General features: G+C 34.4%; 2 protein-coding genes, 1 long non-coding RNA gene and 1 other non-coding gene across 5 annotated transcripts in view; 2 read left to right on the top strand and 2 right to left on the bottom strand.

Annotated features, from left to right (window-relative positions):
- Positions 1-1563, bottom strand: part of LOC109850637 (protein N-lysine methyltransferase METTL21A) — an 11401-nt gene extending 9838 nt beyond the window's left edge. The window contains exons 1-2 of the mRNA XM_020420700.1: positions 1436-1563; positions 5-52 (exon numbers count right to left, since the gene is read on the bottom strand). Of these exons, the coding sequence (XP_020276289.1) occupies positions 5-52; positions 1436-1449 (62 nt within the window). The 5' untranslated portion in view covers positions 1450-1563. The remainder of the gene's footprint in view (positions 1-4; positions 53-1435) is intronic.
- Positions 10482-20468, top strand: LOC109830734 (U11/U12 small nuclear ribonucleoprotein 31 kDa protein). Its single transcript, XM_020398100.1, has 3 exons — positions 10482-10510; positions 13201-13857; positions 20092-20468. The coding sequence occupies exons 1-2, from the start codon at positions 10482-10484 to the stop codon at positions 13835-13837; spliced, it is 666 nt and encodes a 221-aa protein (XP_020253689.1). The 3' UTR covers positions 13838-13857; positions 20092-20468.
- TRNAY-GUA lies at positions 20734-20819 on the top strand. The gene is given in 2 exon segments: positions 20734-20770; positions 20784-20819. It is a non-coding gene; the product is annotated as a tRNA-Tyr (tRNA).
- LOC109850650 lies at positions 21476-25254 on the bottom strand. 2 transcript variants are annotated; one of them, XR_002249491.1, is made up of 3 exons: positions 24799-25254; positions 23441-23570; positions 21476-21890 (listed from the first exon to the last, which is right to left on the bottom strand). It is a non-coding gene; the product is annotated as an uncharacterized LOC109850650 (long non-coding RNA). The 2 variants fall into 2 exon arrangements; XR_002249489.1 differs by having other exon boundaries at positions 23441-23522; positions 24799-25124.

Genomic DNA, 25464 nt, shown 5'->3' on the forward strand with positions numbered 1-25464 from the left:
CTGATGGCCTAAGACGTCAAGTATAACAGCAGATGTGCTAGGAGAGTTCAACCTAAGAGAACAGCATTTTGTCATATAGATTAACAAGTGGATGAAAGTTTTTCTGCAGTAACTGTAATACGTTAATCCCATCAGAAAAGCAACTTCTAGAGCTGAAGACAATTAAAAAAAAGATACAGGTCTAGTACATCATGAAATGATAGTTTAAAAATAATTCCATGTCTATGAGAGATCAAGAAGACATTTCACCTATCCATCGTTGTGGTCTGGTTGGTGGACATGAACTGTAATGCAAGTGTTGTATTATAAACATTCAAGTTTATGTGTAACTGAAAGCCTGTAACTTCACATGAAGGCACTCACGTTACTTAAAGTGCATGAATCATAGAATATAACATAGACATGGTTTATCATACACAGCTATTTCATTCGTTTAGTCACACACTAGATGACTTGCTGCACTTGCTATCACACTAAAAAGTGAATATAAAGGCATACTTTACTATACTTATAAACAACGTTTCAACATTGGACAGTTTGGTAATATATCGTTAGAAATGTTCAATTAATAATGTGTTACTCTAACAATCAAAACATATAATGTTCAATTTGACATCTTCAGTGATAAGAAGTTCACCCTTCTCCAATAGGCTCTTTTCAAGATTTTTTTTTTCTTTTTCCAAATAGCCCCATTGTCTAGCAGCTTTTTCAAGCAAGAAGATGCTTACGACATCAGATTCCATACACGCAAGTGTGAATTTAATGCTTTGAGAAAAATCTTTTCTTCTAATTTCTTCTAAATGCATCACAACCAGCCGGTTTGAAGTACCAGTAACTAATAATTTAACAGTCAAGGCATCCACAGAGTTAACATGTTGAGAGTTAAGCTCAGTCCAATGGTGCACAGGACTGGATACAGGTATCACTGGTGTCGGTCGAGAACAGTTGAACCAGCTTCTTCTGACCGAGCCCCAGACTGAGCCTCAACCGAGTCCTTTTATTGTATATTGTTTGATAGATAATATCGACCATGGATTCATACCAAGGATGTGACAGAAAAGATGAATACTTGATCCCATAATTAATCTACTCTTCAGAAAACTAAGTAAGGGGAGTGATTCGAGGTGACAAGATTGCCGTATGAATTTACACAGAATTTTAGGAAATAAAGATAATCTGGAGAAATTACTAAACAGAACAAGTGAAGAAATAGAATGTAGAATCAAGAATTCTGCAGTAAAATCCCATCTTTCTCCTAAAATTCTTGCTGTTGCTCTTCTCTATTTCTTCTTCTTTAAACTAGGGTTTCAAATTTTAAATTTTAATGGCGAAAATGATGAATGAAGCTTAACGTGTGAATTTGCAAAGAGTTTATCAAATGAGGATAGTCGAAACAAATTGTTGAAAAACTAGTAAATAAATTGGGGGAAATTACCTGTCGTCATCCATTGTAAAATCTTCAGCAGATCCTAAGTTGTTGAAATCTTGGCTTCGAATTTGGGAGAATAAATCTACGGATGGAGCTCATGAGCGATGGCTGCTGCTCCTTTTACCAAAACCCGTATTGGACTGTGAGATTCGGTTTCGGGTCCGGGTGGGATCATTCTCTGTACCCGTTTTGAATTTTCCTTCTTCTTTTTTTAAATTCATTTGAAAATCATAATCAGATATATTCATTCAATTTATTTATTTTAATGGACTGCCATATATAAGGAGATTTCTCTAAACACTTTATAGGAGATGAAACTATGAGATGAAATTATATATTTTCTGCAATTTACTGACCCTCAAAGAGTGTGAAAAACATAATACAACAGGTTATGAGTTTAAGATCAATTTATAACACTATCCACAAAAGTAAATAGCATATTTTGTCCCAAAGCTCTTACCAATTCATGGACACAGGGAAAAAAATGTCTGGTATAAATTTATTGGGGACGCTTGGGAGGATTTTAAATGTTTGATGAGGAGTTTTTGGCATTGGGTCTAATTGCTCCTTAATAAATTGTACAATTTGGTTTCTTGGTAAGGATTTTCTATATTTATTGAAACATGTATCTAGTTCTGATGACATTGCTGTTAAGTTTTCCCTATTTTTTAATTAAGGAGCTTTGGAGCTAATGTATATTGATAATCATATTTTTATTATATTTTTATATCATCATTATCTATTTTGTTTAAATAAAAATGTCAATAATAAACATATTTTATCTTAACTTATAGGTAAATGAAGAATTAATGAATAAAAGCTCAAAAGAACTCAAATTTTCTCATTTTTAACCTTCTATTGAAGCCTAGAATTAAGCCAAGCAATCTAGAGAAGTCGAAGAAACAATGATCCAATATGAAAAGAAATCAAGTCAAAATTATGTTCAAGATGATTAACCACAAAGAAACGGTGATATCTCTCAATCTGAAAAGTGAAATTTAACATATAATGTATGAAAATCGTCTATCTCGACGAGACGGACCTAACTATATTTTTAGAATTTTTGAATTTCAATCGATTGACCGACCAATTGGCTCGTACCAAACTTATTTTATGGCTAAGATTTAATACTGGGAGCCCAAGTAAAATTCAATGTTTATTGTTGCTTGTTGTAGGCTATAAATAGGGGTAGATGATGAGGGATTTGAGTGTGAAAAAGTTTATAAAAACTCCTTTTAGAGAGAAATGTTGCTCTTAATTGAGAAGACTTTCCAAAATTATAATTTTTTATTGCAATTAATAAAATATTTTTTTCACCTCTTTATATTTTTATTTTCTTCTCTTTGTTTGATGATGAAGATGAAGATGAAGATGAGATGAAGATCAAGATTAAGATGAAGATTTGCCTTTATCAAGAGGCTAGAACCCTATTGGAATGTAAATTTTTTCTTTTATCTTTTTTTTTTCTTGTAATATTTTTTCTTACTTTATGTATTCAATGGGCTAAGACCCTCTTGATTTAGATTTATTTTCATGCCTTGTAGAGTAGATATACTTTCATGTCTTTATTTTTTTATAATTATTTTATAGTATAGATTTATTTTTCTTGCATAGTTTAGATTTTATTTTTTTGCACTATTCATCAAGAGGCTAGAACCCTCTTGAAAATTAGTTTTTTTTCCCTTTCATTCTCTCACTTAGAGGTTAAAACCCTCTTTGGAGTTAATTTTTATTTTCATTCTCTGCCTTTTATTTCTTTGTTTTTATTTTCTAATATGTGAAACTAATTCTTGTAAGAAATCTAGAATTGCATGAAACTAGTTTAATTTTTTTTATGAATTATGAATTACTCTCTTGTGCTTAAAATGATCATGCTTAAAATAATCAACTAGTGAATTAATTGGTAGGAGGAATTCTAAAAATTACTATCTAGTTGTTATTATTTTCATAGATGTTAATTTTACTTAGATGATAATTTGATAGGTTATGCTTTCCTTAAGTGCTTTGATAGTGTATGCTTAATAAATCTGAATTAAAATATGATAAAAAGAGAATAGTTCGTAATTTATAATTAAAATTGATTAGTGGATTCAATTCTAGATTCCTCATATATTTAATTGAATCCTCTATCTTTTACTTTCTTGATTTTTCACTTTATTCTTGATTTTTTTATTTGATTCTTGATTTTATTTTCTTCTATTTCTTCATCTTTATTCCTCCCCTCTCACTCTAGTTTTATTTTTATTTGCATATAATCACAATTATCATATCTCTCCACAATTACATATTTATTACTCCTAATTGTCACACATACAACTTAAGAATCATTTTGATTAATTTCTACAACACCTTCCTTGTGGGATTCGACATTTCTTTATATTATTACTTGATTGTGCACTTACAATCTCGACATATTCACAAACACCACACCATATATTTGAAAGCTTTGCAATTGATGTGAACTGAGGTGTACATCCCGGAATATTCTCTAATGTAATTTTTTCGTATGTTTTAGATTAATAGAAGAGTTTACTCACAGATAAGACAATATTATCGTTAGAGCTAAAGTTTAACTCAAGAACTAATATTAGAAAACATTAACTATAATTAAGGCAAAGTTAATCCTTAGTTATTTAGCTTTGAAAAATTCAAAGGACCATAAAGTCAAACCAAACTCGACTATCAGTCTGAAATAAAAATAAAAAACTATAAAAAAGAAAATACACAAACATTAAAAAGTACTAAAATAAAATAAAAAATATTTTTCGTAAGTATGAATTATTACAGCAAAAAAATTACAGAAATTTTACCAAGAATCCAATTTTATGTAAAGGTTTTCTTAAATAAATATTTTGTATAAGATTTTCTTTTAGTCGACAATAACGTTATCACTGGAGGAATTGGAGACATTATCAAGCTTATGAAAACAAATGTACTCACCTGTTAGCCTCATGGTTATGAGCTTACTCCCTAATCTTATTTTGATAATTACAAACAATTCCTAATAATGTGTGTCGAGTGTTTACATGTGCATGTTAGGTGTTGCGCGCAGCGGAAATTTCGGCAGCACTTCGGCAGCACAATAAGAGAGTCAGGTCGCAATAAGAATTCCTGTTTCATCAAGGAAACAAGAATCTGAAGTAAAATATCTCAACCAAGTGAGATATCAGCTCTTCCTCTCATCAGTTCTAGAACTGACCTGTCGAGGGAACCTAAAAGCTATTACAAATCATACAAATAGCAGTACAATCAATTTTTACGTGGTTCGGCAAATTGCCTACGTCCATGGGGTAAGGAGGGGGGAGATCTACAATTAGAGGGAGAGAATACAACTAGGGTTTACAATCGGGGTGACACTAGGGGCACACCCCCAACCACACCTCCAATCACACCCTCTCTCTCATTTGCTACAGTGCACCGGGCCCCACATAGGATTTTAAAATTTTAAAATCCTATGTGGGGCTCGGTACACTGTAGCAAATGAGAGACAGTGTGTGGTTGGAGGTGTGGTTGGGGGTGTGCCCTTATTATTTTCCTTTACAATCTCACAATTTAAACCCTCAAACAAACTCTCAAATCTTTCATAATATCTCTCTACAAAAGCACAAAAGGACTGCACACTTTTTCTCCTGCAGCCACCAAAAATAAATCCTCTGCACTTCGTACTTGCTCTAAGCCGAGAAAAAATCACAGCCGAAAAAATCAAAGTTCCTAGCACGCTCAACAAACAAAAACCTAGAGAAGCTATATATAGCTTGTCAAATCGGAATCAGGTGGGCCTGTTTTGTTTTTGCTACTGTTCACGAGATTTTCTCAAATCTCTTCACGCGTGATTGAAACGTGGTGGGGGCCAGCGTTCACATTAGGTTGTTGGCCTTCTTTGTTTTGATGATGATTTACAAATAATTTATATCTAATATTGTTTGTCAAGTGTTTGTGTCTTATATTTATTCTAGACAAATAATATGTTGGATGATGGATGGAATTGCGCATTCACGATCATATCAAATGGAGGTTGGCAGAATTATGGAGTGAAGCCTATGCAATTTAAATTGAATATCCAAATTCTAGTTTCATCCACAAGTGTACCAAGTTGGGCTACATCGAAAATCAATCAAGCTTGGGTATATTTAGTTTAGGTTTTATATTATGTGTGTTAATATTTTAAGCTCAATCATATATACACACACATATTTAGTTTTTATATATATAGTTATATATATACACAAGTTTTGATTTATGGATTTAACAACCATTGTATACATATTTCATTAAATCTATACAATTATTTTATAGGGTTTTAAAATATTGTTTATGTCAAAACATCAAATTTCATGTCACATTTTCATGTTTTGGACACACTAACAAAATACATGAGTTTTCACAAATGGAAAACTCAATTTAAGAAATTCTTTTTCTAACATATTTAATTTCATGTTTATAAATGTTTTCCAAAGTTTTATTAATTTTGGAATTAATTTGTTATGTTTATTTGAATTTACAAAATTAAGTTTTTAATAAGCTCATGTTCGTGCACATGTTCGTGCATGTTTTTGCAAAAACAGATGCGTTTTCAAAATTGGAAAATGCGATTTGAAAAATTTATTTGTTTATATGTTTATCATCATATATACAAATATTTTCCCAAGTTTTACTAATTTTGGAGTTGTTTTGTTATTTTCAATTGAATTTACAAAACTAAGTTTTTAGCAGTTTTTTCAGAAACTATATATCTGTGTTCAAACATTTATTTCTCTCAACTGGGAAGTGATATTTCATAAATTCTTTCTCTAACATATTTATCTACATGTATAGAACCTTTTTCAAAATTTCATGATTTTTAGAGTTGATTTACTATTTTTAATTAATTTTACAAAGTCAGATATGCAAATTTCTAGAAATTGTCAAAATCAGAAACTATCCGTGAACAGTACGATCGATCGTACTACAGTACGGTTGACCACCATTACTATAGCAGTCGACCGTTGCACAGTAACGGTAACATCTGTTTCTTTGTTTTTAGTGGGTTTTTAGGGTTTTTTGAGTGTTTTCTTCTATCCTATATATACCCTTTTGCCATAACTATTTTTTATCACTAAGAAAGAGTTTTAAACAAGTTTTAAAAGAGATTAAAAGTTTGTTTTAAGTTTGGGATTTTTGTTTACAAAGGAGGAAGTTTGCGTTGTCAATTAAGGGATTCATCCTCAATCTTCTTCATCCTCTCATTTATGTTTATAGGGAAGTTTTTCTAACTCTTTTCTCTAGCAATTTTATTATTAATTTTTATATTCTTATTATTGCTAGTTTGCTAATTGAGTTATATCTTATTTCACTCATTGTTTACACACACTCACTTGATCTTATTGTATTTTCATACATAGTATATTTGGGTTGGTGAGAGTTGTAACAATTGAGTGTGTGCTTTAATTGAGTTATCGCCTTGTATTAGAGAAAAAATTATTTGTTGTTATTTGAGAGTGTTGTAGAGTTTTCGGTTAGCTAGAAAATCGTATTGTGAGGTGTGGAGTGTAGATGTTGATCGGTGATCGTTAAAAATTGATACTGTGAGGTATAAACATTATTCGGGTGAACGTAAAAAACCCGGTTATGATAGTGGATTTTGCCCCGGGAGTGGGGAGCGGAGACGTAGGACAGAAGGTCCGAACTCCGTGATCATTTAATTGTGTTTGAGTGTGCTTTGGCGTTTATTCTTATTTGTGCTCATTGCTCATATCACCATTAATGTCTCATTATTTAGTTTGCCCACTATCTAGTTTCAAATTATTTACCCTTGTATTAGTTTCATATCCTTGCATATATATCTCATAGTATATCTCATTGCTAGCATATATTCCTTTGTTCATATTGCATATTCTTGCTCATAATTAGCTGTATATCTATCTTATAAGAATATATTTGTTAATAAGTTTTAATTGGCATATAATCGGATTAGATTAGCATAAGACCCTAATCATCCCCCCCTCTAGGGTCTAACATGGGTATCCTCCACAAAGATCCTTGTTGGAGATTGGTTGGATTGCGCCTTCATGATAATATCAAAAGAAGGTTGGTGGAATATCGGAGTGAAGATATCATAATTCAAGCCAAAGATTCAAGATCAAGCTTTATCCGCAACCAAGATGAGCCAAATGAAGATCATCATCTTGGTACATTAGTTTAGGTTTATATTATGTGTGGTAATACTTTAAAGTTCAAACTACACACATACACGCTTCGTTTTTATCATATTATACATTTTTGAGAAAATAAATTGTTTATGGATTAAAAACTTGATTATAATTGTTAAACATTTTTTTATGTCCATTAATATATTTAAAAGAAGTTTCAAATTTGTTTGAACTCATTTTGTCAAAATCAAGTTTTTAACAAGTTCATGTTCGTGCATGTTTTTGTAGAACAGATGAGTTTTCATAAATAGGAAGTGAAATTTGATAAATTATTTTTCTAACATGTTATAGTACATGTTTATACTATTTCCCAAAATTTTATTATTTTTGGAGTTGATTTATTATGTTAAATTGATTTTACAAAATCAAGTATTTTAGCAGTTTTCAGAATCTAGAATATCTGTGTTCAAATAATTATTTCTCTTAAATAAAAAGTAATATTTTATAAATTCTTTATCTAAAATGTTTATCTATATGTTTAAAAACCTTTCTCAAAATTTCATAATTTTTAGAGTTGATTTACTATTTTAAATAGATTTTACAAAGTCAGATACGTAAAATTCCAGAATCTGCCATCACTGTTCAAACGGCTCTCTATAAGTCGACTTATCCTCTCTATAAGTGGACTTATGTAGTCTTTTTAGCCTATAACGGCTAGTTCTTATTTTTGGGATTTTTGGGGTGTTTTTGTGGGTTTTTTGGCTTGTTTGAGAGGCTATAAAAATCCCTCTCCTCTCATTTGTTTTTATGGGTATTTGAGTGAGTTTCATACAAGTTTGTTTAAGTGTTTCAAAGGGGTTTTCAAGCTTGTTTATGTGAATATTGTTTCACAAAGAGAAAGATTCGATTTTCAACATTGAGGAGCTTATCTTCAACATTTTACATCTCTTTGCTTGAGAAGTTTTCTAAATTTCTTTTTATCTAGCTTGTTCCATTGTTTCATTTATTTGCTAGATTAATCTGAGTAGTTTTTTGTTACTTATCATATTCACACACAACCATTGAGCTTAAGTATTTTACACACATAGTATACTTGAGTTATGAGTGTGATTAGTTGTATGAGCTTACATTGAGTTCTCATCTATTATAGAGAATAAATCTTTTTATTTGAGCTTAATTGTGAGATACACTTTGTAATACATTTGTACACCGAGAGGAGTGTGTGGTGAGAGACGAGGTCGATTCCAAGAGGAGTGACGTCAGTAGTAAAGCCTAGGGAGAGATTGTAAATCCGAGTATTTGAGGAAGATGATACGTGCTAGAGACCAACACTTGGAGGATGTAAAATATGATTGCAAGAGTGTGTGTTATGAAAGTTTTCGGTGAGCTAGAAACTCACCAAAAACCGAGATTGTGAGGTGTAAACGTTTTTGGGTGAACGTCGAAAACCCATTGTGTTAGTGAATTCTTCCCGGGAGTGGAGAGCGAAGACGTAGGTCGAAAGGACCGAACTCCATGATTATTTTCTTGTGTTTGCATTGCTCATTTGTCCACTATTTTGTTTATATCGTTTCATGTTTATTTGCCCTTTATTACATATCCTTGCATTTATCTCATTATATATCATACTTGCTAGGATAATTAGTTATTAAGTTTTAATTAGTATTAATATCAGATTAGATTAGCATTAACCCTATTCACTCCCCCCTCCCCCTCTAGGGTACTTTCATCACCTCTATACAATATTATCGTTAGAGCTAAAGTTCTAACTCAAGAACTGATATTAGAAAACATTAACTATAATTATTGCAAAGTTAATCCTTTGTTAGTTAGCTTTGGAAAAATTCAAAGGACAATAAAGTCAAACCAAACTTGACTATAAGTCTCAAATAAAAATAAAAAACTATAAGAAAAGAAGAATATACAAATATTAAAAACTGCTAGAAATGAAAAAATATAAATATTTTTCACAATTATAAATTCTTGCAAGGAAAAAATACAAAAAATTTACCAAAAACCCAAGTTTATGTAAATGTTTTCTTAAATTAATATTTTGTATAAGAATTTCTTTTAGTCGACACTAATGTTATCACTATAGGAATAGTAGACATTATCAACTATCAAGCTTATAAAAACATATGTACTCACCTCTATTTTTCATCATTCTATCCTTATTCATTATCTTTTATTTATCATTCTTGTTGATAGATAGTGTATGTCACCAAGTCTATTAGGGAGGCTTGGGAGGATTATAGATGTTTGGTGCAGATTTTGTGGCATCGGGTCTATGTTCCTTAATAAGTTGTAGCATTTGGTTTTTTTGATACGGATTTTCTCTATTTATTGAAACCAGTATCTAGTTCTAATGACATTGCTGTTAAGTTTTCCTATATTTTTTAATTTGAGGAACTTTAGAGCTAATGTATGTTTGAAAGCTTTGCAATTGATGTGAACTAAGGTGTATATCTCTGCATATTCTCTAATATAATTTTTCGTATGCTTTAGATTAATAGAAGAGTTTACTCACTGATAAAACAATATTATCGTTAGAGCTAAAGTTTTAACTCAATAACTAATATTAGAAAACAATAACTATAATTATTGCAAAGTTAATCCTTAGTTATTTAGCTTTGAAAAATTCAAAGGACAATAAAGTCAAACCAAACTCGACTATCAGTTTGAAATAAAAATAAAAGAACTATAAAATAGAAAAATATACAAACATTACAAATTGCTAAAACGAAAAAAATATAAATATTTTTCGCAAGTATGAATTCTTGCAAAAAAAAGTAGAAAAATTACCAAGAATCCAAGTTTATGTAAAGGTTTTCTTAAATTAATATTTTGTAGCTAAACTTCTTTTAGTCGACACTAACGTTATCACTAGCGCATCATTTGGTACGTGGGAATGAAGTCAAGTGAGAATGGAATGCAAGAAGAAATGGAATGGAATGTATGTGAGAATGGAATGGTCATTCTCATTCTCTTGTTTGGGTGCGTTTATAGAATGAAGCTAAAATGAAAATATAATTCCCATTCCCATGTTTGGTATCGCTAGTTCACAAGTGAGAATGGAATCTTATTTTTTAATAATATCATTATAACAACATAGATTTTTAATAAGATAAAAATAAACATTAATGATAATAACTAAAAAAATTTATTTATGTATATGTTATATTAATCTAGGTATGTGTTATACTAATGCGCATGTTATCGATCAGGTGTATGTTTCGTTTATATATTTTAAACAATTCTCACTATTTCTTAGTCTTAAAAAATTAAATAAAAATGCAATAGAAAGGACGTTTTTTTGTTTCGGTGGAGCCTAAAAAACAAAGAAAAAAATGAGAATATGTAGTCAAAAGCCATGATTTTTAAATTGATTCTTATTATTAATAGAGGTATAATTAAAAAAAACCAACTAATTTGATTCTCCCATTGAATGAGAATGATCATTCCCTATCTTCTTACTTGGAATGCTCATTCCCACAAAAAGTAGGGAATGGTCATTCCAACATCTAAAAACTAGTTTTGTTTGGTATGAGGGAATGAGAAGTGAGAATGATATTTCATTCCATCCCATTCCCGCGTACCAAACGGGGCCTAGAAGAATTGGAGACATTATCAAGCTTATGAAAACAATGTACTCGCCTCTACTTTTCACCATTCAAGCCTTCTTCATTCTCTTTTATTGTCATTCTTGTTAATGGAGAATGTATGCCACCAGGTTTATTGGGGAGGACAATAAAGTCAAAACAAAATTGACTATTAGTATGAAATAAAAAAAATTATAAAAAAATACACAAATATTAAAAACTGTTAAAAATGGAAAATGTATATATAAATATTTTTCGCAAGTATGAATTCTTGCAAAAAAAAAATACAAAAAATTTACCAAGAATCCTAGTTTATGTAAAGGTTTTCTATCAATATTTTGTATTAGAATTTGTTTTAGTTGACACTAACGTTATCACTAGAGGAATTGGAGGCATTATCAAGCTTATAACAACAAATGTACTCACCTCTATTTTTCACCATTCTATCCTTATTCATTCTCTTTTATTTTCATTCTTGTTGATGGAGAGTGTAGGTCACCCAGGTCTATTGGGGAGGCTTGGGAGGATTCTAAATGTTTGGTGAGGAGTTTCTAGCATTGGGTCTAATTGCTTCTTAATAAGTTGTAGCATTTGGTTTCTTGATAGGGATTTTCTCTGTTTTTTAAAGCAAGTATCTACTTCTGATGACATTGTTGTTAAGTTTTCCTCTATTTTTTAATTTGAGGAGCTTTGGAGCTCATGGATATTTGAAAGCTTTGCAATTGATATGAACTAAGGTGTACATCCCTACATATTCTCTAATGCAAATTTTCGTATGTTTTAGATCAATAGAAGAGTTTACTCACTGATAAAACAATATTATCGTTAGAGTTAAAGTTCTAACTTAAGAACTAATATTAGAAAACATTAACTATAATTATTGCAAAGTTAATCCTTAGTTATTTAGCTTTGAAAATTTCAAAGGACAATAAAGTCAAACCAAGCTCGACTATCAGTCTGAAATAAAAATAAAAAACTATAAAAATAAGAATATACAAATATTAAAAATTGCTAGAAATGAAAAAAATATAAACATTTTTCACAAGTATAAATTCTTGCAAGAAAAAAATGCAACAAATTTACCAAGAACCCAAGTTTATGTCAATGCTTTCTTAAATTAATATTTTATATAAGAATTTCTTTTAGTCGACACTAATGTTATCACTAGAGGAATAAGAGACATTATCAAGCTTATAAAAACAAATGTACTCACCTCTATTTTTCATCATTCTATCCTTATTCATTCTCTTTTATTATCATTCTTGTTGATGGAGAGTATATGTCACCAGGTGTATTAAAGAGGCTTGGGAGGATTTTAAATGTTTGGTGAGGATTTTGTGGCATCAGGTCTAATTGCTCCTTAATAAGTTGTAGCATTTGGTTTTTTGGTAGGGATTTTCTCTATTTATTGAATCAGTATCTAGTTCTGACGACATTGCTGTTTAGTTTTCCTCTATTTTTTGATTTGAGGAGCTTTGGAGCTAATGTATATTTGAAAGCTTTGCAATTGATGTGAACTGAGGTGTATGTCAATGCATATTCTCTAATGTAATTTTTCGTATGTTTTATATTAATAGAAGACTTTACTCATTGATAAGACAATATTATCGTTAGAGCTAAAGTTCTAACTCAAGAACTAATATCAGGAAACATTAACTATAATTATTGCAAAGTTAATCCTTAGTTATTTACCTTAAAAAATGCAAAGGACAATAAAGTCACACCAAACTTGACTATCAGTCTGAAATAAAAATAAAAAACTATAAAAAAGAAAAATACACAAATATTAAAAACTGCTAAAATGGAAAACAAATACAAATGTTTTTCACAAGTATGAATTCTTGCAAAAAAAAAAAATTATACGAAAAATATTTTGCAACCATCAACTTTTAAAAGTCTCAGATTCATAATAATAATAACAATAACAATAATAATAATAAGCGAACTACAAATAACGGGTATGTTGTTTGGCTTCTTCGCGGATCCAAATCCACACCGAACTTCTCCAGCTATAAACCTGACCAAATCCCCGATTTCACCCCAGAATCCCTAAAAATGGTTCGCCGGAGCCGAGACGTCGACGACGACGACGACGAGATCGTTTTCACCTCGACTACTCCCTCACAAACTCCGACCTCCACACTCTCTTCTCCACCTTCGGCAAGATCGCCCGCGTCACCGTCCTCAAAGACCGCGACTCTCGCCGGTCCAAAGGCGTCGCCTTTGTCCTCTTCGTCTCCCGAATCGACGCCCAGAGCGCCGTCCGCACGATGAACGGGAAGATCCTCAACGGACGAACCCTAACTGCGTCGATCGCAGAGGATAACGGCCGAGCGGCGGAGTTTATAAGGCGTAGGGTTTATAAGGATAAGAGCAGGTGCTATGAGTGTGGGGATGAGGGGCATTTGTCGTATGAGTGCCCGAGGAATCAGTTGGGGGCGAGAGAGCGGCCGGCGCCGAGCAAGAAGGGGAGGAGAGAGGGAGGACAGCGAGAGCAGCAGCACAATGAGGAGGAGGAGGAGGAGAATTTTGAGAGTGATGATTGGAATTGGGCGTCGGTTGTTGATCCGAGAGGGCGAGAGGAGAGGGGAGATGATGGGGTGAGTGGGAAGAAGAAGGGGAAGATGATGACGAAGGAGAAGAAGAGTTATTTCAGTGATGAAAGTGGAGAGGATGAATGAGGAACTTGCAGGCGAGCAAGGTAACTTTGTTCAGTGAATTAGAGATTAGTAGTGTTGTTGTTGTTAATAGAATGGTGTTAGAAATTTATTGAATGTAAGAACTTGTGAACTTCTTTTTAGTGTTAATTTAGCTGTAGGATGTACTCCGACTTGGTTCTAATTTGTGTAAAAGGAATCATCCCTAGTCTGAAGAAAAAAGATTGAAACTTTGCTCCCAGAATGTTTATTTTGGAACAGCTGCTCTTGGGTTTTTTTCCAGCTGAATTAGGTATATACAATAGAGGATTTTCTTATTTCATTTGTCATCCAACATTTATTCCATGTGATCATACCCCTTCGAAGGTAGGGGAAGAGGGTCTTCTCTCCCTTCTCCAACTTCATAGGAAAGGAGAACTTGAATGTAGCAATAATCATTTAAAGAAGATACTTAGCTCTTGATATGGATGAAATAGAAAGACTTAATGGATGGCGAGACATCAAGTTTTGGACTGTAGGGTTTTGTGATACGAGTCGCCGTGCGAGCACCTTTGATCGCGGAATTATCGAAGGTGGGTTGAGAAGAGGATGACAGAAACACAAGAACAATTCAGTATGTAGCGAAGGAAAATACCCTCTCTAGATTATGAGTATGAAAAGATTACAATCATTCTCTCACATTCTCACTAGAATCGAGAACAAGCTCTCAATTCTCTCTAAATCCTAATCTCTCTTGATTAGAATCTCACTTTGATTACCTCTAATTGATTAGAAACCCTAAACAATCTCTATATTGCAAACAGAAACCCAAACGAACCAGGAAACCTTCGATGAGTCGACTCACGACTGAGATGAGTCGACTCCTCCGAAACTGGACAAAACACAAAACCAGCAATGAGTCGACTCATGACTGAGATGAGTCGACTCGTCAGAGACTGATGACAAATGGCTGAATATCATGAGTCGACTTATGATAAACATGAGTCGACTCAACCTGATGAGTCGACTCATGACTGTTATGAGTCGACTCACGGGCTAAAAACTGGATGCTTCAATTTTTCGATTCGCCGTTTCATTCCACGCTTCAACCTGCGTTTTACTGTACTGTTTTACACCTCTATTCTCAAGCTACCATGAGAATCAGCTATCCTCAAGCTCCTATGAGGATCACTAAGTTCCGAAAAGAAGATACACCCGTATTATGGGGGCCCCTTTAGGAACTTGAAGTCCCGTTCAAGTTAGAACTTCAGTTGAGGAAACTCTCGAGCTCCTCTATCTTTTTTGCACCACCTGCCTTGTTAGGAACTTGATAGCGACGTACAATTGGAAACGACTCCTTCGTTCCTTGCCTTGTCGTAGTCGTCTTCCGCTCCAACATGCAATCCTCTTTCGATGGTTTTTCTGTAAGTCTAATGCACAGCGAGACAAACTTCTTGCTTGCATTCACTAGCCTCTTCGCTCGCGTCGTCGTCCCCAAGCTTGTCTCCCTTGGAAAAGACGCTGAACGAAATATGAACTTTTCACCGTCTTTGGTGAATATATACTTCTGAGCCCGCTTCTCGTATATCGCATATCTATCCCGTAAGTACGAATTACCCAGTATAATCTGACAAACATCCAATGGAACTACGTCGCACGTGATTTCGTCAATATACGACTCATGGAGCGCAAATCTGACACTGTATTGGTCAACTATACTCAGTCTCTCCTTCTTCTGAATCCGCCCCAATGGATAGGGCTTCGGATGCTTGACCATCTTCAGACCCAGCTTCTGAACCAAGACCTCGGATATCAAATTCTTCTCGCTACCCGGATCAAAACTATGACATCAACCAAACTGGTCTTTACTTGTAACTTCAGCACAAAGAGCTGCTCTCGGGGGTCTTCGTCCTCTTTCGTGGTCTGTTTTTTCGCCATAAGGTTGAGAGTGCTGTTGGGTTCTGTCATCCCCGGGACTTCTTTCGGACATTGATCTATCACATATGCCTTTTTCTCCTTCTCCTTCAATCCTCTTGGCTTGAGATGATGATACTTCTCCCAATACCGATTAGCAACATGTCCTGTCTTCTCGCAGTGACTACAAATCAGTTCTGTTTTTCCTGGATCACCCTTATTTTTCTCCTTATATTTAGAACCACTAGACTCACCTCCCGTCTGTTTGGAGTCTCCTTTAGTCTCATTGCCCTTCTTCTGCTTGCCCTCAATGGCAATAGCCTTCACGCTCGTCTCTGCAATAGTCTCGACCGTGAATAACTTCATCTCCTTCCGGATGTAATCGTTCAATCCCGTCATATACTTCATAAACACAAAATATTCCTCTGTCGTAATGTTGATGACCATCGTCTGCTGCTGGAACTCCGTGGTGTATTCTTGAACGATTTGATTGACTCTTTGGCGCAAGCCGTATCACTTGTACCAACGTTCTTCGAGGAACCCTACCGGATAGAATTGCTTCCTAAGTAGTTCATTGAACTTGTTTCACGACACCGTCTTCTTCTCCTGCTTGCAATAGGATTTTCATCATGTTAATGTATGTCCCGAAAGCTTCAAAGTCGCAAACACGAGCTTCTCCTTGGATGAATATCCATAGAGTGTGAAATAAGTTACCATCCGCTCGATCCAATCATCAAGTCTCTCGACGTTGACATTCCCGTCATAAACATGAATCTTCACTTTGAAGTCTATCTTCAAATTCTGATAAGAACCCTTACCCCTTTGGTGTGAAACAGACTTAACAATACGGACCTCCTCATCTGAATAAGAACTCTCGCCTTCTCCATCGGACTCCACAAGTTTCTTCTTGCCTTTCGAAGAAGATTCCTCCTTATTTTCTTTTTCTTGGACAAGATTGACGACTTGCATGAGGGTCGAACCCATTGTCTCCATCTGTTTCTCCAATATATCTTGCCTTGCTGAACTGTCTTTTTCAGTCATCTTCTTCTTCCTTAATTTCTGAACTTCTTCCAATGAAATAAGGATCTCGCCTAGCTTCTTGTATTGCGATCGAGTCAGGATCATACACAGGATGGCCCCTCTACCAGATCTGATCGCTCTGATACCAACTTGATACGAGTCGCCGTACGAGCACCTTTGATCGCGGAATTATCGAAAGTGGGTTGAGAAGGGGATGATAGAAACACAAGAACAATTCAGTATGTGACGAAGAAAAATACCCTCTCTAGATTATGAATATGAAAAAATTACAACCCCTCTTTCACAATCTCACTAGAATCGAGAACAAGTTCTCAATTCTCTCTAAACCCTAATCTCTCTTTATTAGAATCTCACTTTGATTACCTCTGATTGATTAGATCCCTAAACAATCCATTATATAGGTGTAACAATGTGGATGACAAAGTGGTAAATAACCAAGCCCAAACCCAACAGGAGTTCGTGCAAACAAAAACCCAAACGAACCAGGAAACCTTCGATGAGTCGACTCGTCCGAAACTGGACAAAACACAAAACCAACAATGAGTCGACTCATGACTGAGATGAGTCGACTCGTCAGAGACTGATGACAAACGACTGAGTTTTATGAGTCGACACATGGGTCGACTTATGACAGACATGAGTCGACTCATGACAGGCATGAGTCGACTCAACCTGATGAGTCGACTCATGACTGTTATGAGTTGACTCACGGGCTGAAAACTGGATGCTTCGATTCTTTGATTCGCCGTCTCGTTCCACGCTTCAACCTGCGTTCCACTGTGCTGTTTTACACCTCTATTCTCAAGCTACCATGAGAATCAGCTATCCTCAAACTCCCATGAGGATCATTAAGTTTCTAAGAGAAGATACACCCGTATCATTTTGTCTATGTTTATTCCTTAAGTGTGATGAACTTGATGCCTTAGTAAGCCTTTACTTAGGAAATAAGAGGTATAATCTCGTCGCTGGATAGAGACCGTGTGCCCATACTAGCCCTGCTACCAGCTTGTCAATAGGTCCTTTCAGTAATGACATTGCCAATCACTGATAGAGCACACCGTTCATTATGCATTGCCTATGTGCATGATATCTGATGAAGAATTCTGTAAACCTCCTATCTGGATTGTAAAATTGACATAAGTCGTTATTTCCAATTATGTAGAGTGCTTATGTAAAAATAAGCTAAGCGTATTAAAAAGATTAACCAATCATACTTTCTAATAACATAGGAATAAAACAAGTTCATGGTTAACACAAAACGTATAAGAGAGGGGGGGGGGGGGATCCCGCAATTTGGGTAACATGAGTTTGAGCCTTGACGATAATGCTAACCAAAAATGATTAATTTCCATCTGCAGCGAATAAATCTCTTTGAATTGGGAAAAGTTAAAGGAGAGAAAAGTAGAAAAGAACTATTTATGGGTTCATAATGCTCGTAGCACTTTCAAGGATAAAGAATGGAGAAATATTTTACTTGGCTTTTGGGATGTACCATAAGTTCTAGCGCTCAGCTAAGTTGTTGTAATTGCATGTTCGAAGTATATGAAAACGAATTCACACTCTAATAAAATAGAAATGACAATAACCATCAAAATTCTAATTAAATTTTATGTTGGTTTAAAAGAGATTCTTGCAGCTGGCTGGAAAAAAAAAAACCCTGTGAGAGTTATCGGCCTTTTAGCAGATGAAAAGGCCTTGACTTTCTTCTAGAAATTTCATCCACAGCTCGTCGATGCCGCCACCATTGAATCACATTGATTGATCCTTGTCATCTGCTTGTCAGTAACATAATCTTATTGATGAACTTTGTGATTCTTACGCTAGATAGCAAGAATATGGATATATATGGTTTAATCCATCATCATCAACCTTTGGTTTATGCTATTTTCTATCAAAATTTCTGATCATTAACAAACTGAATGTAAAAGAAAGTGGAGAAAAGAACATAATAGGAGCAATTATATGCGGAGGGTGCAGGATGAACCTAAAGGATAGAGAAGAAACTCGCTCGTTTCTGCTGCTGTAAATGTGGAGGGTGCAGGATGAACCTAAAGGATAGAGAAGAAACTCGCTCGTTTCTGCTGCTGTAAATGTGAAGAGAGCCCTCTTCGAAAATGGCTTGATTTTTTCCATCTAAGAGACCCTAGAATAAAGACTGAGGAAACTCTAAAAAAGAAAGGGTAAATTTGACAAATTTCCCCCAAAACTTTCGGGTGTTTCCCAAAAACCCACCTGAACTTTGTTTTTCCCACAAAACTCCCAAAATTCCAAATTGTCCTAAATAACCCCCCAAAACCTTTAAAACCCCCTAAAAAGTTTCTCTTGAATTGGAGTACCTTATTAACTTCTCTTCATATAGTTTGTCATTTTTTAACCCCCCAAGCTTATCTTCTCTTTTTCTTGCTTTTTGGGGGGTTATGTGGGAAAAATATAAAAGTTTTGGGGGGTTAATTGAGACTCATTTGAGTTTTAGGGGTTAAGTGTGGAAAAACAAATTTTAGTGGGTTTTGTGGGAGCTGCCCCAAAGTTCTGGGGATTTTGGTGAAATTTACCCAAAAAGGAATGCTGACTACTAGGAAGTTGTTCCTAAAATTCTATCCTGTACTTGAAATCCTATGGACATGATTCTTATCAGATTGCTCTTTTGTTAATTCATTAGCATATGCACACCAGAGACTCTGGTTCTCAACCAAGATTTGCAATTTTTACAGGATGACAAATCTATGGCACTTTTGTGGTGGCAATCATGAATGCAGTAAATTTTTCTTTTCATGGTTCCTCCAATGGTGTTAAGTCATAAAATTGTCCTGATTATTGTCTGTGAGACACCTTCAAACTATGTGTTTTTCATTTGTAGTTCAGTTTAAACCCACCGTAAATGTCTTATATTGATGAAACATGTAAACTCCCTTTTCCTTTAATAACATAATAGTTCTTTACATTTGGGCTCTCTTCATATAGTTTGTCATTTCGTTTTAGTCCATAATGCTCTGTTTAATCTTCCAACAGCCTTTCTGGCTCAGGGCACGAATGGGATAGCTGCTTGAATGAGGTCTATTTCTCATTGTTTTTTGTCAAAAAAATTGGATGACTTGATGAAGATCTCTTGGATCTTAGGCGGAATGGGTATTCTTCGGATCATATCCATGTCTAACTTTGTTTGAAGGTCATTAGTTTATCTTCTGGAAGTATATTATCCACTATAAATGTCTTGGTTAGATTCTTCTAAGATAACACCTACTTAAAGGAATTGACTATCAAAATTAATATCACAATTTGCAAGGAGCGGCAATATTTTGCTGACTAAGTACTTGAATATTCATTTGATTATGGTTGTTCTGTAGGTGATGCATCTATGCGAGGGTGATTTGGCCGCAATGATCATCGTACAAGGGCTCTTTTGCATATTAGGGGATGATATGATTATTGAGTGTGATCTACTTCAAAAGGAGTTTCAAGATGAACTTGATTCTTGTTTAAGTGCAGAACTTGAGGATAAGCTTTAAGAGCTGAGAAAGTGTTGTTACGGTGCGCGTTGCAATAATCTCCGGAAAGCCTCTTGTATTTTGTTAATCTGAGGGAGGTCTTGGAGTAGAGCTCTTTGCCTAGTTGATTGCTATTTAGTTTGCTGAGAGTTTGTATAATTAGGCTTTCTAATTTGAAATATGTTGTTCATGTGATGTAAAAAGAATGATTCATCATAACAAGTTTTGCCTCCTCATCTTCTATTTGCAACTCACAGGTTTCTCAAGGGGTCTGTGAAGAATAATGGTGCATTAGTTTTTTGGTGCATTCTTGATAGCCTAATGGATGAGGATTTGAGAGGCTATGATGATCGATTCAACCTCTGATAAAAAAGATAGATCTTGGTTCTATTTCATCTCTTCAACGAGTCCGATAAGCATATCTTGAGTTGGTACGGAAATGGGATCTCCAATGGCTGGAGACAAAGATGTTATATATTTTGTATTTCCAATCAACACAAACCGACCTTAGCTCAGTTGGTAGAGCGGAGGACTGTAGTGTGTGCAGATAAATCCTTAGGTCGCTGGTTCGAATCCGGCAGGTCGGAATTCCTTTTTCCAATTTCATTTTCTTAACAACATCAATATTCTTTTTAATTTGAATTCTCTGAGAAAACAATCCCTGGAGAATAAGTCATTGTTTCTAATTTCTTTTCAAAACCGGGAGGTCTGAATTCCTTTTCCAATTTCATTTTTAGCATCTTTTTTTTTTTAATGAGAAACCGATCAATGAAGAGCAAGTTTTTGTTTGTTCTTCTTTTCCTTATAAAGAACAAGTATAGGGGTGCTTGGCACGCTACACTTGCACTCGCAGCAAATGTTACACGCAATATTTATTGTGGGAAACTAGCCTCGAATCCATTTGTTTGGATATTTTGCACTTTTATTATAGTAAATGTATTTCTAAACACACATCTGATTTCAGCTTGTCAGGAGATCCATTAGATTTGCATTTTTGTTGTAGAAAATATACTTTCATTGTAAACCACGCGTCTGTTTCTCTTCAAATGTATTAAAAACATACATTTTTAAGTTAAAAAATTCACTAAACTGACTACATGACACTATATTTTAGTAGTTTTTAGTTAATGCAAGGACTAGCAATATTTGCTGCGGCCGAATCGACCGTAACAATTGCTACAAGTTCTCCCTTAAAAATGCAAATCTAAATATCGCCCATAACAACCTTTTTGCAAGCCAAACATCAGAAATAGAAATATGGTTGCTAACACTTGCCAATTTAAATACATTTCCCCTCAAAAGAAGGTTTATGTTTCCAGAGAATCTGAACCACTCGAAGCTTTTATCTAAAACAACAATCGATTAGAACATAGCTTTGATACGTACATCTATCTGAACAGGAATTCGGCAAAACTCAGCGTATCATTCATCGTAAAGTGTAAAGCTTAGTCAGAGCTCTCCTTCAATTAATGCAGGTGTTCTACCAAAGCAGCTCATGTTGCCAGGTAGGGACCGATATTGATGTATCAAGAAATACGCGAACACCCGCAGTGAAAAAGAGAACAACTGCACCCATGATGGTTCTGGTGATCAAGAAGCTTCATTGATAGAGTTACATGGTAACCACGAAGAGATTACGCGTGTAGGTTGGCCATAACCTGCAAGAACCAAGCAGTACCAGCATCAACTTCGCAACCCCAGAAAGAAAGAGGTGCGTTTGACGTTTTCAGCATGCATTGATCTACATCTCTCTTTCATTTTTTCTAATAATAATTTGTTAGCCTGACGAACATTGGATTTGACGAAAAATTGCAATTGTGCTTTCTAGAACAATTTAATCCAAAAAGCCCAGAGTTTGAGCTCAGTTTAATTTAGGTTCTGTGATTTTGGCAACTCGTTTTGAGCAGAATTCTTCACTTGGCACCAAGTTTCAGGAAAAAGGAAATGTGCTGTGACATCCAATTCCTTAAGTAAGACATGTCGGTTCTGAAGAGAGATTCTCATTAGAAGTTTCAAATTCCTACATCTTCGTTTAGGAAGTGAGATTCTCGTTTAGGGTACATGGACAAGAACAAAGAGCATAACCGCATAACAAGGATATTATCCGCATATGTAAATTTCCATCAACTTTCTATAATTAGTATTGTCTATGTTCTTTCTATATTGATTTGCATTTTTTCCACCCATATAAACTCATCATTCATATGGTCCTTGCACAAATTTCACAATCATTATAAAAATACCATGTTCTTTTCATAGTAAAAAGCAAAGTCTGAGGATTAGATCATCTTACTTTGTGAGAACTGTGAATAATTTTGAAAAGCTACAAACAAATGCAAATTATTGCTACTTTGGGCAAGAACTAGGTCGACGGAAATTTCTTAGTGCATGGTATTTGGTGTACATAAACTATTCATATAGGGAGACCTTGACATAACTTGTGAAATAGATTGATGAGTTGGATTGATGAGCTAGAGTGTGATTTGCCATGAAATCTTTTATAAAAATAAAGACGACAGAATCTTAGATCGATATAAGTCTCATGTCACAAACCAACTAGGATAGAGCATATTACTATCCTCACTTGCAATCACTTTAATAGAAAAAGAAAGAAAAAAGAGGGGGGAAAAGGCAGCACTCAGTAGCAAAATTGGCAGGCTCAATAAAAGATGTCTCTTAAGCATGATTGCATGAGTAAAATACAAAGTCCACCTGTTCCCAATTATGGAGTCAAATCGTTTTCTCTAATACTCAACAAAGACTATACTCCACAAATTGAAGAAGAGAACACTGGAAGAAAACATTTAATAACCAAGAAAAAAACAAGAGAAAAAAGAAAAAAAAAACAAGAGAAAAAAGATCAACCACTAATAGCCACACGAGCATAACTAAGCTAAACACTACAACAAAGGAAGATAAAACAAAATCTAACTGATAATAGACAAGCTACACTTCTAAATGCCAGCCCTAGAGTGTATGTATGCTACATGATGTAGAATGAGCATTAGGTTTGGTCCGCATAAGAAAAATTGATTTTAAATTTGTTATAGGATTAATCAGTTATACGTTTGGCATATTTTACATGTTTCATCAAGTGCAAACATACATAAACCTCGATTCTTTGATCAGTTGACATTTATCAAGAAGAGATCCTTGCTTCTTAGTCAAAAAATAAATGCAAGCTCCAATATACCTATATTTTGCTTACCCTGTTCTGATTGTTCTTTGTCAACGCAAATGTTGGCTCTGTTAATGTAACGTTAAACACCCTCCAAGAAGCTTCTTTCAATCTGATCCAAGACAACCACAGTTATTTTTCTCCCTGAAGAAAGTTGTAACTACAAAAGTAATCAGAAAGGTTTCATCACCATTCTTCTTCATCTAGTATTAAGAAAATTTTAACTGTGTAGCGGTGTAGAGCAAAACCTTAACGAAGAACCTCAAACATCATATCAGATACTTTTGTAAGAGAAACACCAAGTTACTTACAAAGAAAATAGGTATTAATGTTAAACTTATTGGAGAATGTCAGTTAAAAACTACTCGTAACCTTAAGTTCCTAATCACATGAAGAAGGAATTCTATACTAATTCAAGCGGTCAAGCGTAGGCGAGGGTTAAATTGTGACATCATTTGCTTCCCTTGGACCTGAGTAGCTTTAAGCTGTTACATTATTGTGCAATGTGCAATATGTAAAGATTTTAATCATTCTGCCTATTGAGCCAAACAAGAAATCCATCCTCCACAGCAACCAGCCAGGATTCATCCAACTAGTTCACTACCCTTGTCGAGTTTATATATATCTTTACATTTTCAAGAGGAAAATTATCATTTCATATTCACTTACTCAGTAGCATGTGACAACAAAAGACTCCAAACAATCAACGCTTAAGTGTGAACCATTACCATCTTCCTGCCTTGTTCATTTTGCAAATTCATGGGATGCTTCGTTTTGAACTTTCTTAAGCGAATAAACTTTACCTGAACTACGATATGGTGATTAAAAAGAAGAAGGAGAAGGATTAGTGAAAATTTTAGTTTCATAAAGGAGAGGGGCAAATATTTTTAGTAAGGAGCTAAAAACAGTAGAATGATTACTAGTTTATATGAGATCATATACTGCAGGAATATTTTTAGCACCCAAAAAAAAAAGAACAAAAAAGTAATCCTTTCTTTAGAAATCAACTAACTGCAAACTCTTCACATATTTTTACCAAAATTTTGACAATTATAACAGAAATTATCCGATGATAAGGGATTCACATGCACTTCAAAGCTCTGACCTTTTTCAATTTCTGAATTAGAATGCTAACAAGAGCTAGAACAATAATATTAAAAAAAACACAGAAGGACACAAGATTTGAGGACATAACAACCGAAAACATTGATAAAAAAAAATTAAAAGCGGCATAAATTCCTTCGACATAAAAAATTGTCTACTGAAAAGCCTAATTCGGAAAAAATTAACGTGTGCTACACTCGATTCGGATGAGGAAATCTGAGAATCTAAAAGATGAATGATAGCTGGAGACCAAAAAATAGAGAAAATTTAAAGGAAAATAATACCTGATGCAGGGCGAAAAGGAGACTGAACCCAGAATCGCCAAAAAAATTTGGACCATTTCTCGATTTGTGCGTGTCATCCTTGCGCAGGGGCCATGCTAATCTTCTCTGTATCGTTCCAATTTTATCGGATGTCTCCGAAGAGACGATTGATCATTGAAGCAAACAGTATAAAAACCTGAGACTTATGAGTACTTTAGCCGATGTGGGACTATTCAAACGACTTGATAATTGATATCAGCTGTTGGGCCTCACACTCATGGCGGGCCGAAGCTTTGGCTCAGACTATACACTGTTTGGAAACCAATTAGCTTATAATTACGGAGTTGGATAGCAGTCTAACACAAAGCTCATTCCGTTCTTATTTCACTCCGCATTTGGAATTTAAGTTATTTGCTTCTCTAAAAGCTAGTGGATTATATAATTATAACACCAATTGTTATTGTACGGTTGTTATTGTTTACAGTAAGATTCATCTCATCAACCCACCTATAATTATATAATTATAAGAGTGTTAAATGTGCACCATCCATCATTCGTCTCATTATAACTTATCTCATTTCTGCGGTTTCCTTGTGCTTAATCCAGAAGCGCACACGGTCTTATTTTCCACCTAAGAAAAAATTGTCATAGACAACTACATATAGCAAAATTTGTAAAAATCAATCT

This window comes from Asparagus officinalis, chromosome 1 (assembly GCF_001876935.1).
Source record: "Asparagus officinalis chromosome 1, Aspof.V1, whole genome shotgun sequence".
In the NCBI taxonomy this organism is placed as follows: Eukaryota; Viridiplantae; Streptophyta; class Magnoliopsida; order Asparagales; family Asparagaceae; genus Asparagus; species Asparagus officinalis.